The sequence below is a fragment of the Brassica napus genome, chromosome A9, assembly GCF_020379485.1.
Source record: "Brassica napus cultivar Da-Ae chromosome A9, Da-Ae, whole genome shotgun sequence".
Classification (NCBI taxonomy): domain Eukaryota; kingdom Viridiplantae; phylum Streptophyta; class Magnoliopsida; order Brassicales; family Brassicaceae; genus Brassica; species Brassica napus.
The window spans coordinates 28,030,808-28,044,433 of record NC_063442.1 but is presented as its reverse complement, the minus strand read 5'-3'; the positions used below and the strand labels follow the sequence as shown (position 1 = coordinate 28,044,433).

Below are 13,626 nucleotides of genomic sequence, written 5' to 3'. Positions count from 1 at the left end.
TGTTAATAAATCTTAATGAAAATACTCTAAATAAATTTCACTAATTTTGCTGAACTTATTTATTAATGAAATTGAGATTTTGATGGTCTGAAATACTTTTTAATTGTTTTAACAAGTCTGATTATACATACAGAAACTACCCATTTATATTAGGCATTGAGCCCTCAGCACAAATTGCCAATCGTCCAGCCCATTGCATTGTTGCTGCCCAATATAGTGTGTTGAAGTCTCGCAAATACATAATGCATGTTTGTATTTTCTCTTGTCATAATTCTTAGTTGTTACATGTTTATATACCAAAATTTCAGCCGAGTCTGTTTAGCAATATTTTTTATACGTGCTAACAATAATCTATTAGGCATTTCAACTGATCCGATATGGGATGGACTGAGAGCCGGCCATGCCAGCCCTGATGATATATTTTGAATGATGTGTGTACTTGCAAGAAAACTTTAAAACGAGCTTGGTGGACGGAGAGCTACTTCGAAGCAAGTTCTCATGAGATGTGAGGTATGTTCAGGCATTGGACACCAAAACATGTCATATATCTAAATAACCAATCAGAATGTTCAATCCCCATAAATCAAACGAATCTGAATGAAAAAAAAAACTAATTGATCAAAAACTGAATAACACTTAATTTAGCTATCATAGTTTAATACTTTTTTAATGTCGAAAATACCGAATCCGAACACAAAATGAAGACAAGGAGAAGAAAAACAAACCGAAAACGTAAGTTCTTTACGAACCTATAAATAAACCAAATCTGAACAGAAGCCATATGAAACATTAACAGTTAGGATTGCTGGTTGGTTGGATTTCCGGTTAAGATAAATTGATTATGGTTATTCTTGGTTAAGTTTCTTTTGGCTTAATCATGTATGGGGGTGATTGGTTGGGTTGTAATTGTAGAAAATTTACTTTAATATTTTGTCTGTAGGATTTTTGATTTAGCTTTAAATGATGTAGCTTTAAAATTTCCTACAGCTAAAAAAATGGGGCTTTAGAAAATAAGATGTTTACAGCCATTTTTTGTGTGTTTTTGCTGTAGTTTTAATTTTTTGGTTGTAGCTTTAAAAACCAAGATAAAGCATGATTGGTAGTATTTAAGGTTGTAGATGAAAATTAAAGCTAAAGTCACTTTCTACAGCCCAACCAATCACCCCCTATATATGGACACTGTTACTCATTGATAATAACAGACTATTCTGTTCATTGTATTTTCCTGTTGTTCTTGATCTGTTCAACTTTGGTGAATCAAAAGTAACACATAGAGACGATAAAGAAACACTTATAACTTGGGGGGAAGTTACCACATGAACTTTCTCATAAAGAAAAACTAATCTGAACAAAAGTTACATGGCGAAAAAGGGATAGAGACACATGGACGAAAAGAAGCACTTGTTTACAAGAGAAGATACAAATAAAGAGAGATAGAGAATAACAACTAGGCTTAACAAGCACATTCCTTATGTTTCATAGGAAACACTTTAGCTTTTCGTTATTTTTTTTTAACTTTACTTACATGTTCTCTCTATTGTTGTTCGATTCAGTACAACAACAACAGTTAAAAGGACACTCCTAGCTCCAAAAGACAACATTCTGTAGTACTAACGTTGATTAAAATAGATAAAACATTACACTCACTTCCAGTGGAAGTATGATATTTCATGTCATTGTAATCATCTTTTGACACTAATTAACGACACAAATCTCTTTTTCACCACATACCCATCTCATATTTTTTCATCTTTGTTTACAATTTAGGAGATGAAAGAGTTAGGACGATGTTTGAATTTTCCCACCAAAAAAAGGAGCTTCTTATACATTTTCATGTACTATATAAGTTGATCTGTAAATACCTTTTCCTCTTTATGGTGTTTTCTCTTGCTTGACGATTCTAGCTTCCTAGTTTCTCCTTTCTCAAGTTTTCTTATATTCTCTCATTCATGTCTTCGCGTCCCTTCTCTCTCCCATCCCAAGAAATCTTTGATTCTATGATTCTCCCTTTTCTCTTCATCTTTATACCTGAGAGATGGAACTTCTTCGCAACCATTCTATCTTCCCTCTCCCACATCCCAAGACTACCTGACAAGTCTCTCTCTTTCAAAAGCTTCAACTAACAAGGAACGGAAAGAAATGCCTCACCGTATAGCTCCTCGTTGCTTCCAGATCATGCTTCTATGCCTTCTTATCACTTCACGTAATCTCTTTGTTGTCTGTTTACAACATTAGAGTATAAGCTGCTCTGTTTTTCTTGCACATTCTTAAAAGTTTCTTAAGAGTTAGTGTTATTGCAACGAACTGACCTGTTTTCTTTAATCTGATGATTGGTTTGGTTTCAGCCCTAGATGTTATTATAGCTCAGGGAGGACAGGGTGATATACCAGTTGTTAATCCTACATCTCCAGGGGGTGATACCACCACACCAACCATAACCCAACCATCACCGCCTTCCTCAACATTCCCAGGTCCAGTCACGAACCCAAATCCACCAACCGGTGGCTATCCACCACTAGATGGTACAACACCACCAACCGGTGGTGGCTATCCACCACTTGATGGTACCACCCCAACCGGTGGTTACCCACCACTTGATGGTACTACACCCCCAGGTGGCGGTGGTGGTGGTGCACCTGGTGGAGGTGGTGACACTGGTGCAGGCGGAGGTGGTGGTGCACCTGGTGGAGGAGGCGGTGGTGACACTGGTGCAGGCGGTGGTGGTGCACCTGGTGGAGGCAGCGGTGGTGATAATGGTGGTGGTGGTGGAGGAGGTGGAGGTCAGTGGTGTATAGCGAAAGCAACTGCTTCGCCAACATCATTACAAGTGGCTTTGGATTACGCTTGTGGGTATGGAGGAGCTGATTGTGGCCAGATCCAACAAGGTGCAAGCTGTTACGAGCCTAACACCATTCGTGATCATGCATCCTTTGCTTTCAATAGTTATTACCAGAAGCATCCTGGTTCAGACAGCTGCAACTTTGGAGGGGCTGCACAACTCACCAGTGCAGATCCAAGTAAGACACTTTTAACCTTTTAACTACAAGTCTACCAAGATTTTATCATAAGATCCAGGAAGTATAATTAACTAAGTTACCTGAATACTAGCATCCATATACCCTGCTTCTTTCTTTGCTGCCTCCATGTATTGAGCTATTTAAGACCTCTACAAGACTACAACTTGGCTGAGTGTCTTGATTAAGTTCATGAACCCAGGAATACTATTCCCACCAATTTACCATATGATTCTAATGTGTGAAATAGCTCACTAACAACTAGAATTTTCACCTGTATATGCTAAATATAAATTCGAGTGTGGTACTCAAATCTGCTCTTACGCTGCTCCAGGTAAAGGAAGCTGTCGCTTCCCATCATCATCAGGAACTGTCAGGTATGTTTCTTTTCCGGTAAATTAACGTCTTAACCTGTCAAACAAACTGAGAAAAATAACAGTGATTTCTATTTGCCAAATGCAGCACAAGCCCGCCAAGTCAACCAAGTCCACCAGATTTTAATTCCCCACCTTCTACTCCTACATACCCACCCCCAATAACAACTCCAACTACAGATATACCTGGTTCTGGACCACCCTACGGCGTGGCAGAGCCAACGGGGCTTCCGAGTTTAGCAACTCATGTGTCACATAGCTTTCTCTCAGTATTTACAGCGGTTGGAATACTAGTGCCACTGCTCAGGCAAAATTATCTCTAAAAGGACAAAGGGTTTTCAGGATTTCCATCTTTCTCTGCAAATTACAAGTCTCGTTTCCTACAAATACACCATCACGATAGTATGGAGTTGAAGGAATCAGCCGTGATCAGCAAGAAGATTTTAATCCAAGACCTTATACACATCATCTGTTCTCTTGCTATAGTTCATAACGGGAAGTATATTTATTTAGTAGGAGATATTACAAAATGAAAGGGCTTAGGTTATATACATTCTTGTAGACACGTTAAGCATAATGTATCTCTTTTACAGTTTTAGAGAATAAAAAATACTTAGGGTCCTGTTAAAACACACACACATATAAGAAAAGGGAAAGATGTACAAAATATAAAATGAACTTTACATCAAGTAGTTCCATACCTGCAAGCATTCCAAAACGGCTAGGCGCATCAACGATGGGGAGGCAAGCTCCACATTACCTGCAGCGTTTTAAAGCAGTTGCTTGCATCACAATATCCATAACAGTGCCTTCCTTCTGAGTTGAATTTTTCAACCCCCAACAAGTTTATTGTGGAATCATTTACGATTAAAAAAGATCAATGTGTTACCAGCTAACAGTGCTAAATATAAGCATCTCATACACAGTGGATAAACAGAAGCACATTGAGTTGAGCAACATTAAGTAAATAAATACAGCCCATTATTTCTCGTCTCTTCATAGACATCGTTACAGAGATTTACAGATGAGGTATAGTTATATCAAGAAAAGGACAGATACAACTGTGACACCAATGATGCCTAAAGTGGCGACAACTGAGCCCTGATCAAACGCTTTCTGCAAGCTGCCTGCTCGTGAGAAATGCTGAAAAGCCAGGAAACAAGATATTGCCAAAGAAATGAGAGCCCCTTCTTGTTTCCCTCTGCACACATGGATAGAGCCAATGAGTCTCGACTAAAGAAGAGAAAACCCTGTTATCAAAACACACCAAAATTCTCTAAAACTCTAACCTTATGCTCATAACTTGATATGGCGCCACAATCGCCAAGAGTAATGCAATGAATGGCAGTTCAAGTTCACCTATTAAGAACGAACAATTACAAGCAGATAAAGACAGGGACAAACTTCTACAAATTTAAAACCTGACGAGACAGAACAACGTTACTGATATTAGCATGATCTCAAATTGCAATATGAATGAATGCCAGTAACAGACATTTGAACAAAACAAAACACTTGAAGATGAAAAGAAAAAAAGACCTGGAAAAGAGAAGAACAGTCGAGCAAGAAGTGCTATGAATGCTGTCCAGATTCCATATTCACCCCTGCAAAACCAAATGCAAAACTTCAAGATGGGGAGTACAATCAATCAAACAAAGTTCGCTCATCCAGAATAAGAAAAGGACAACAGAGATAAGAAGAAGCTTTATAGTAAAGAAAAGGTAGCCATTAGAAAAGAAAAAAAAGAGAGCTTACTTTGCCCAGGAGATAATGCCTGATGGTGCAGTTAGAGCAAGTAGCGGAACAACAAAGGACTTGTGGATCCCTGTACCCCTTGCAACCATCAATGCACTACCACAGAAACACCATTCAGTATATATATATAGCAATTGAAAACATTAATGAAAACACTCAAAGCTACAGAATTAGCTGCCTATCGCAATTCACACCAACACATGATGATCTCTCCAGGCAATCAAACATATATACAAGCTTAAAGTCCCTGAATCATGTAACTCGATTCGCACTAATCCATTTCGTGAGAACCTACACGCAAGAGATTGCTGAGACCCATTGTAGATTATGAAGAGACATCGGAGGAGCAGCATAACAGACCACACTCGATCCTCTCTTTCGCTGCTTCTCAGCTTTCCTAGACACAGCAGCGGCGGTTCGCTGGCGGTCTAACGGTACTCTGCCAACATTCAGAACGAGAAGAATTTACAAATCAAATGTTTGAGAAATTGGAATCGCGCGTCTTAATACCTTAGCGGATTGAAGCAAACGGCAGTCGTGCGGTGAGTTGGAACGGAGAAACCTGACGAACAAGGCCGGAGTTTAAGAGAGAGAAACGGTTTCTGGTGGTGGAGGGAGACGATCCTGGACGATGAGATGCAGAGACTCGCCATGTGTAATTTGTTTAGAGACGGTGGTGGTGGGAGAAAGATGACGGAGTGATCTTTCCGTTAAATCGTATCACTGAGGGCTGCAATAGTCGCCACGTGGACGGTGTAGGTTTTCGCGCAACTGCTTTAAAAGTGGGACCCGAGCTTACACATACTTGGTTGCCACGTGGACGGTGTAGCTTTTCTCGCACGTGATATAAAAGAGGGGCCCGAGTCACACGTGATTGGGGAAAACGAAAGCCGTTCACAATCAAATCAATCATCAAAGGAATCTTGAATCTCCACCGTTGGCATCAACTCGAAATATACAATCTATCCACGAAGGATTCCACGTCAGCATTAAATACGAATTTCATGTCGGCATGAACCGCACGCCACATGAGATTTTGGACATGACAAAGCTTCCACGTTATGTTGATAAGATTAAGATCTTCTCTTTTTTTTTTTAACATCTACTCTACATGAGAAATGACATCTTTTAATAAGAAGAAACAAACAGAAATAATAGCTTTACGAGACGAGATAATGTAAAACTCAAATACAAAAAGACTTGAGAACGAGTACACTTTGTTTAAGTTTCTGTACAAATTGCCAAAGCTTTTAATAAATAAAAGCAACAAGAGTCAGAGAGAGAGAGAGAGTTACAACATCATACCCACATAAAATCCGAGTATTCATGGCTTTTGTTGATATAATATACAATGCTCCATGGAACCAAAAAGGAAAAAACATGAAGAGAAAAAGAAGAAACAGAGTAGGTAGATAGATACTCCAGCTGCAGCAGCATTTAAAACCTGCAAATCGCAAAACACACTTTTGCAGGCTCCTGCATCAGTTAACTCTGCCTTTCACCCATTATGTACGGTCGTTAAATATTAGTTCTTGTAAATAAAAAAACAAACACAGCCATGATCATCACAACACCGAGTCTTCTTCTCTCTTTTGTCAGCTCTTCTCTCTACCATCGTCCTCATCATCATTAACCTCAGAGTCAAAGAGATCCCCATTCTTAGTTTCCTTAACAATAACCTGTAATGACCAAAAGCAAAATCACAACCATGTATCAACACTAGTCCTGACTTCCTTATCCATCATTTAGATTGTTGTTTGTACTTTATCTTTAAACAGGCTTATTTACCTGTTCAACAGAGTCTGAACTGTTAGGTGTGTCGAAGATGATTGGACGGCAACGCATGTCTTCATTCATCAAGCTTGAGTTCTGAAAATGGGCTATAAGTGCAGTTTTTCCTTGTATCCTAGCGTACGCCAATGAAGCCACTTTCTCACTGTTGAACTTCTCCCACTTCTTCCCGTTAAACGCCTGCACATAATAATAAGCATGTTATATGTTAAGTTCATCTTCTGCACTGAGTTTATTTAGTATCTTAGAAGGAAAGCGAGAGAAGGAGACCTCGTAAAATGGAATGATGAGATCCGGGGAAAGCATGTTGATGAATGCATAGCCAACATTGCATTTGTTCTGCAAAACCAAAAAAAAATTTATCAACGGCTTGTTCTGTAAGTTAGTGAACTCCTTAATGATTCTTTTGTTTTACCTTGAAATCAATGGGCAAGTAGAGGAAGTTGTAAGTGCCTTGGTTCTTCTCATCAATCGCCGCTAGCAACATCTTTGATGTGTACCTGTTGATGATAAAAAACCACAACAGAAAAGTTATATTCTAAGAAGTATTTCACAAGAAGTAACGGTAAAGAAAAGAAAATAGCTTTTACTTGTTTGGAATGTTCTTAATCATCAAGGTGGTCCTAGAATCATCTCCATTCATAATCTTCTCCAAATCAAGCTGAAACTGCTTCCTGCTTTCAACCTGGCTCGAACTGTTCTCCACTCGACGGGGTCTTCCATTCTCATACAAGCCATCAACCCCAGCGGGGAACCGTCCAGGGTTTAAGCCGCTGCTTAAGAACATGGGGCTGAACCTCGGTGAAGACATCATTCTGTAACTTGAGAAACCGTTCTCGGGATTCATAATCCCATGATTTGCCATTCTTGACGGGAAACTCACACCGTTGAGACCACCACCCATTCCACTCGAGTTCATGAACATAGTGTCCTTTGAAGACTCTGGGAAGAATCCAAAATGTTTCTCTAGAGGAACATTCGACGGTGCAGACCCAACGTGGAGATGATGATGATGATGAGGATGATGGCTGCGGTTCTGAGTTTGGTGCAGAAATGGAACAGACCGGTCTACACGAGCCGAGGAGAACGGAACCCCAGTGGATGACGTTGACCAAACCGAAGAGTTTGAAGGCTCAGAGCGTGTGTTGGGACTCCCCCAGAGAAACTCTGATCCGGACAACGTCTCGATGCCGCCTCCGTTAGAGATCAGAGGACCAGAAGGAGAGAGGTTTCCAGTGTACTTGTTATCCGGCTTTGGCTCTTGGAACAAATGAGACGACTGTTGGAAGACGTTGCTAGCAACTGGACTCCTGCCGATGGGTGCAAGCTTGGAGCTTGGTCCTTGTGAGTTTAGAGCAGAAGCCAAACCAGACAGGTGGCTGTTCCTTGTAGGACTTACTCCAAAAACGGGTGACCTGCTCAGCACACTCTGAAGCGGACTACCCTCAACGGGACTGTTCATCTGCAGCCAGTTACCTGCCATCACAACAAACAGTGTTAAAATTACAGTTTCGTCTGAAGAGAAGCATATAGTTAATAGACTCACTTGGGGGAGAGTTTGCCATAGGCGAACCAAGCAGCGGCAGGTAATGCAAATCATCGTTCTCAAGCTCTTGGTTAAGTTGCAGCATCAAGCTAGAAAGATCAAATGTATGGTCAGATGTAAGAAACACAATAGAGTTCATTAGGATCAAAGAAAGATAGAAACCTTCTACGAGCTCCTCCAGGGCGACTAGGTTCAACTTTTATACGTTTTCCAGCAATCTCGCACCTATTTAAAGCCTTTAACGCTGCTTCAGCAGCTCGAACATCGTAAAACTCGACGAATTTGTGATGCCTCTTATGCGGTGTTTCCCTTATCTGGGAGAGAAATAAAAAAACAACACTTAACACTGAATAAAACACAAGACGCTCAAAGTAATACAAATACAAAGAGATGAATCACCTCTTTGATCTCGCCATGAGCACCAAATATTCCATGCAAGTCATCGTTAGTTATTGAAGGATCCAGGTTAAAAACCACTAGTGTCCCCTGATTCATATCCTTCTCAGATGGATTATCCTACAGATTACACAGGCAACATGCACATTAGATACAAACTAGAGCGCATCAACAAGACAAGAAGACAATTTAAACAAAGAAGCACTAGTGAACCTTAGGAATAGAGAAGTGAATATCCAACTTTCTCCGCCTTAATGGCTTGTTCTGTAAAGACCGCATAGCCATTCGAGCAGCACGAATGTCATAATAAGATATCATAACAAACCCTCTATGCTTGCAAGTAGTATAGAGCGTTCTTATGTCACCGTATTGCTGCCACAAAAACATAAACCAATCATTGTCTGTATGTAGAGTAAGCTTTGTTATAAACCAATCCAATAGTGTAGAAGTTATACCTCAAAGAGAGTCTTGAGCTCAGAGTCCTCTACATTGCTGTTAATATTCCTGACAAACAACGTTCTCGAGGGATGTTCACCATAAGGATGCTCGCCAGCAACAGTTCCGGCGCCGTTCTGAACATTGAACTGCGGAACTGCGCTTGAAATGGATAGCCTTGGAGGACCACCATTCATGCTCAAGCCGTCACGAAAGTCAGCGTCGAGCTCCATCCCTCCTCCGCTGCCGAAAAGATCGTAATCATCAGCAGAATCTGGTGGTAACTCGGTGAGGTCGAGATCGTCCATCATCCCAGTCAGAAGATCGTCTTCGTCAGGGAGCATGTTTCCAATGGAATGAGACTCAATGTCGTCAACACTTTCGTGGACGGGACGAGAAGCAGCCGCGTCGTCTATGAATGGGAAACCATCTCTGCTGTCACTTGATTGTACTGCAAAAAGAAGCAAAACTAGTAAGCAAGAGAAAACATGCGTCTATATAATGATTGAAGGATTTGGTTGAATACGTTTTCCATGGGGAAGAACAGGTAAAGAAGCAGAGAAGAGAGTAGCATCACTGGGGAGATGACGGTGGCGTCCCATTCCAGAGGGAATCCCCCAAGCTCCAGCTACGTCTTGTGGAATATCCATTCACAAAGTTATCTTCTTTGACCTTTCTTTGACCTGGTGGAGAAAATGATGAAATATCATATTCAAGATGGACCCAGATAGAATAAGAACTTCACAGGTCAGACAACACATAAGAAAATCTCAAGTCATGTGTTGAAAAATTAACATGCAAGCAAGAAAGATCTAAAACCTCAATGTAACCAAAAAAAAAAAAACTTGATCTATACGAAACTATGTACAAACCAAACAATAAACTCTGCCAGAACTCAAAAAATAAAATTGATCTATACGAGACTATGAACAAATCAAATATAAACTCTGCTAGAACTCTTTTTTTTTTTGATTAAGCTAAAAAGCAAAAAAAAATCAACTTTACATCCAAAAGGGCATGAAAGCAATCTGATTGGGAGCTTTAAACCAATACCAAGAGTATATACCAAATCAGAATCTAAGAAGATCGATGAACACACTAGCATGATTAAAACTAACCCAGTTTAGTTTTTTATCTATCAGGATCATCAAAAGCTAAAACCTTTCAGACACAATATTGATCAATACCGCCGACACAAACAAAACAGAAAAAAAGTTCAGCTTTTTGAAGATCAAAAACCCTTTTAAAATTCTAAGAAAGGGTTTAGATAAAAACCCCAGAGATTTCAGTAGAAAAACATTCAATTGACGGAGAAAACATGATTAAGTTTGATAACTGAAAAAAAATCAGAATTTGTTGCGAAAAAAGGGGGAAATTTTAGGAAAGTGAGGAGGAGGTAAAGACTAAATTAATTACCTCTAAAAGGTGCAGTTACCGAACACCGACGATGATCACGATACAAAGCACGAAGCGAGCGAGAGAGATGAATCTCTACCACCAACCAAACCAAAGAGAGGGAGAAGAAGGGAATAATGGAGGAAAAATATCAGAACGAGACAAGAAAGGATGAGAATGATTGATGGGCTTAAGGAGGTTTTTCTTAACTCTATTTAAATACATTTTTGCGTCCGATTTTGACATTTTTTTTAACTTATGATTTTGACACTTCCCCTATATTTTATCTTTTATTATTATCTCTCCTGCTATTATCCATTAATGTCTTCGGATTTTATCAAATCTTTTATTTAATTTTTTCTTAGCACACACAACATATATGCATTTTCAACCAATACTCCATTATCTCCTATATTTACTACCCAATAATGGTTACAAGTATATGGTGATGAGTTGGGATTTAATTTAAGACTTTAGTTTTATTTATTTTTAAAGCATTAATCCTAACTAATTATGATATAGTTTTAATTTTAAAGTTAAATGCTCAGACTGGTGACATGTAATATTAAAGTTGAATTGCAGTATGATTTGTAGTTCGATGTAACTTGCAGTAAAAAATATGTGGTAAAAACTGTAAGTTTATGTGGTAAGTTTTGTGGTAAAAATAAAATTTATCATTTATTAAAACTTATGACTGGTAACATTTTTGATGTATAAGTTGTCGTATGAGTTCTAAATAAAAAAATGAATATATAAATTGATAAATAAAACTTTTTATTAAGCTCTTTTAAAAACAAACAAAAAGAAAAATTATTTTAAATAAGTATAAAAAGTTTGAAAAAGAATTTTCAGTCTATATTATTTTCTAAGTATTATATAGAAGATTTGAAAAAATTATTAGAAAAATATAGACTATCATGAAAGATATATTCATTAAAATTAATAATTTATAAAATCTTAAAATAAAACAAATAAATATTACCCCCACTCTCCCCCACACCCACCACCAATATTCCCAAATCTACTTTTGCATCTTATTTGTTCAATATATATTATTTTGTAAAAAGTCATGTTCACGATTTTCATTTTTCTTAAAAAAAAAATCAATCAAATTTGTAACTCAAATTCTAAAACATGAGATTTTGGTTGATGTAGGTTTATGTTTTGAGTTAACAAATTTATAAAGGGTCTAAGTCAAAATTGTAACTCAAATACAACACATCTTAAATCAAACCTAAAATAAAATAAAAAACTAAATTTAATGCATGATTGGTAACATTTTTGAGTTGTAAGACCATCTCCAATGGTTTACCTCATTTTTTCCCTCAAAATGAAGTAAACTCAAAATGAGTTTGTGATTTGCTCCAATGGTTCCCCTCATTTTCTCCCTCAAATCTTATTATATTCATTTTTCAACTTTTTATATATTGCAAAAAAACACCTTTATTTTATAAGATTTTAGATTATTCTCACTTATTTTTAAATTATACAGTTTAACCAAACCTCAACTTGTAAAAAGCAAATATTTATTACATCAATAAAAGTACATAACAACATACAAAGTAATAGTAGAATTTTACTTAAACAGTACTGTTACTATATTTTCCCCACAAATGATCAATCAATTCATTTCGAAGAGAAAAATGAGCTTCTTTATCCTTGATTTGTCTAAACCGACTCACAAACTTTTGGAATCGGGTAATTTCGTCTTCAGCTATTTCAACTTCCGGAGGTGAAACTTCTCTTCCAACTACAATGGTATCTCAATGGTATTTTTTTCTATTTTATTTTTTAAATTATATAATATAATTTATAAAATTATAAATTATAAATTATATTTTAATAATTAATAATTGGTAATTTTATTTTAAAGAAGTTTAATCAGTATATACATATTGGGTATAAAGTTATAAAAGTTATCTTTAGTGTTAATGTTTTGTTTATGCATAAAATAAATATTATCATAAAATAAAGGATCATTATGTAAATAAAAAAAGCTTGACATCAAAATGAGGTTGTGAATAGTGTTCCCTCAAATTTGATGTAATACTGTTCATATACTCATTTTTCCTTCAAAATGATGTACCATTGGAGATGAGTTTCCCTCATTTTTTGATGTTTTCCCTCATTTTGATGCACCATTGGAGATGCTCTAAGCCCAACTCAAACTTAATTAATGGTAACTCATGTCACCAATCAAAGCCAAAGTCTTGCTACAGCATCTACAACCTTTTGTTTTTGTTCATGTTTTACTTTTATTTTTTATTAAAGCAACTTTTAAAGTGTTTTATGAACTGTACTATTTTTTTACAGCAAAAAAATATAAAGCTACAACAATAAAAACTACAGTCTAAATCTTACAGCTAAATTCCTACATCCACAGTTCAACCAATTATCCTCTATATTTATATACTAGTTTAAGATTCCGCGTAAGAACATTTTATATACAAATTATGTTTAAGTATTATTATTTGTCTAACGTTTTTATATATTATGAAAAAATTAATAATATATATTAAATAATTGAAAAATTATTAATTGTTACATATATACTTAAATTGATAGAAATAATAAATTAAAGAAATCACTTTTGTTTATTTACTATTATTTTGTGGTACAAAAATTTAAACAATAATTTTCTCTATTTTGTATTGTATGTAATTAAATTTAAATAATATTAACATAGATATACAGTATATCTTTAATAATGGCTATTTATTAAATGAAACTTCCAAATCATATGGTTTTATGATATTTTTTATATCTTTAACAAAAAATTAAACCATTAATAACAAAGCTTTTAGTGTGGGACTTTTAATATTTTTAATAATTTATAATATTTCTTGAAAATTTAATGAAAATTTTAAAATTAAAATATTAATTTCTCAATACTTGTTCAATGCAAAATTTTAAATTAAAA

The 13,626-nt window shown here is 36.6% G+C and overlaps 3 protein-coding genes across 4 annotated transcripts; 1 reads left to right on the top strand and 2 right to left on the bottom strand.

The window, feature by feature from the left end:
* The first annotated feature begins 1,391 nt into the window (after positions 1 to 1,391).
* Positions 1,392 to 4,009, top strand: LOC106400488 (loricrin-like). The gene is made up of 4 exons (XM_013840846.3): positions 1,392 to 2,203; positions 2,346 to 3,017; positions 3,349 to 3,391; positions 3,477 to 4,009. The coding sequence occupies exons 1-4, from the start codon at positions 2,140 to 2,142 to the stop codon at positions 3,709 to 3,711; spliced, it is 1,014 nt and encodes a 337-aa protein (XP_013696300.2). The 5' UTR covers positions 1,392 to 2,139; the 3' UTR covers positions 3,712 to 4,009.
* A 309-nt stretch (positions 4,010 to 4,318) lies between these two features.
* LOC106367399 (cold-regulated 413 inner membrane protein 2, chloroplastic) lies at positions 4,319 to 5,909 on the bottom strand. The gene is made up of 6 exons (XM_048740084.1): positions 5,654 to 5,909; positions 5,439 to 5,582; positions 5,144 to 5,239; positions 4,928 to 4,992; positions 4,678 to 4,747; positions 4,319 to 4,589 (listed from the first exon to the last, which is right to left on the bottom strand). Exons 1-6 carry the CDS (start codon positions 5,794 to 5,796, stop codon positions 4,424 to 4,426), a joined length of 684 nt encoding a protein of 227 aa, XP_048596041.1. The 5' UTR covers positions 5,797 to 5,909; the 3' UTR covers positions 4,319 to 4,423.
* Positions 5,910 to 6,316: 407 nt separating this feature from the next.
* Positions 6,317 to 10,916, bottom strand: LOC106400487 (protein MEI2-like 5). 2 transcript variants are annotated; one of them, XM_013840845.3, is made up of 12 exons: positions 10,728 to 10,916; positions 9,838 to 9,994; positions 9,332 to 9,762; positions 9,090 to 9,248; positions 8,880 to 8,996; positions 8,643 to 8,794; positions 8,481 to 8,569; positions 7,525 to 8,410; positions 7,350 to 7,434; positions 7,205 to 7,273; positions 6,932 to 7,114; positions 6,317 to 6,822 (listed from the first exon to the last, which is right to left on the bottom strand). In XM_013840845.3, exons 2-12 carry the CDS (start codon positions 9,959 to 9,961, stop codon positions 6,739 to 6,741), a joined length of 2,379 nt encoding a protein of 792 aa, XP_013696299.1. In that variant the 5' UTR covers positions 9,962 to 9,994; positions 10,728 to 10,916; the 3' UTR covers positions 6,317 to 6,738. The 2 variants fall into 2 exon arrangements, with proteins under 2 accessions (XP_013696299.1, XP_022558022.1); XM_022702301.2 differs by having other exon boundaries at positions 9,838 to 9,983; positions 10,728 to 10,903.
* Between the last annotated feature and the right edge of the window lie 2,710 nt (positions 10,917 to 13,626).

Excerpts from the sequence above, each read along its gene's own strand:
- LOC106400487 (XM_013840845.3), bottom strand. The coding sequence starts at position 9,961 with ATGGATATTCCACAAGACGTAGCTGGAGCTTGGGGGATTCCCTCTGGA. Across the intron at positions 9,763-9,837 it reads TGTTCTTCCCCATGGAAAAC|TACAATCAAGTGACAGCAGA; the intron begins GTATTCAACCAA and ends TTCTTTTTGCAG. Across the intron at positions 6,823-6,931 it reads GTTCAGACTCTGTTGAACAG|GTTATTGTTAAGGAAACTAA; the intron begins GTAAATAAGCCT and ends TGGTCATTACAG.
- LOC106367399 (XM_048740084.1), bottom strand. The coding sequence starts at position 5,796 with ATGGCGAGTCTCTGCATCTCATCGTCCAGGATCGTCTCCCTCCACCAC. Across the intron at positions 5,240-5,438 it reads GTCTCAGCAATCTCTTGCGT|TGCATTGATGGTTGCAAGGG; the intron begins GTAGGTTCTCAC and ends TTTCTGTGGTAG. Across the intron at positions 4,590-4,677 it reads TATCAAGTTATGAGCATAAG|AGGGAAACAAGAAGGGGCTC; the intron begins GTTAGAGTTTTA and ends CCATGTGTGCAG.
- LOC106400488 (XM_013840846.3), top strand. The coding sequence starts at position 2,140 with ATGCCTCACCGTATAGCTCCTCGTTGCTTCCAGATCATGCTTCTATGC. Across the intron at positions 2,204-2,345 it reads ATGCCTTCTTATCACTTCAC|CCCTAGATGTTATTATAGCT; the intron begins GTAATCTCTTTG and ends GTTTGGTTTCAG. Across the intron at positions 3,392-3,476 it reads TCATCATCAGGAACTGTCAG|CACAAGCCCGCCAAGTCAAC; the intron begins GTATGTTTCTTT and ends TGCCAAATGCAG.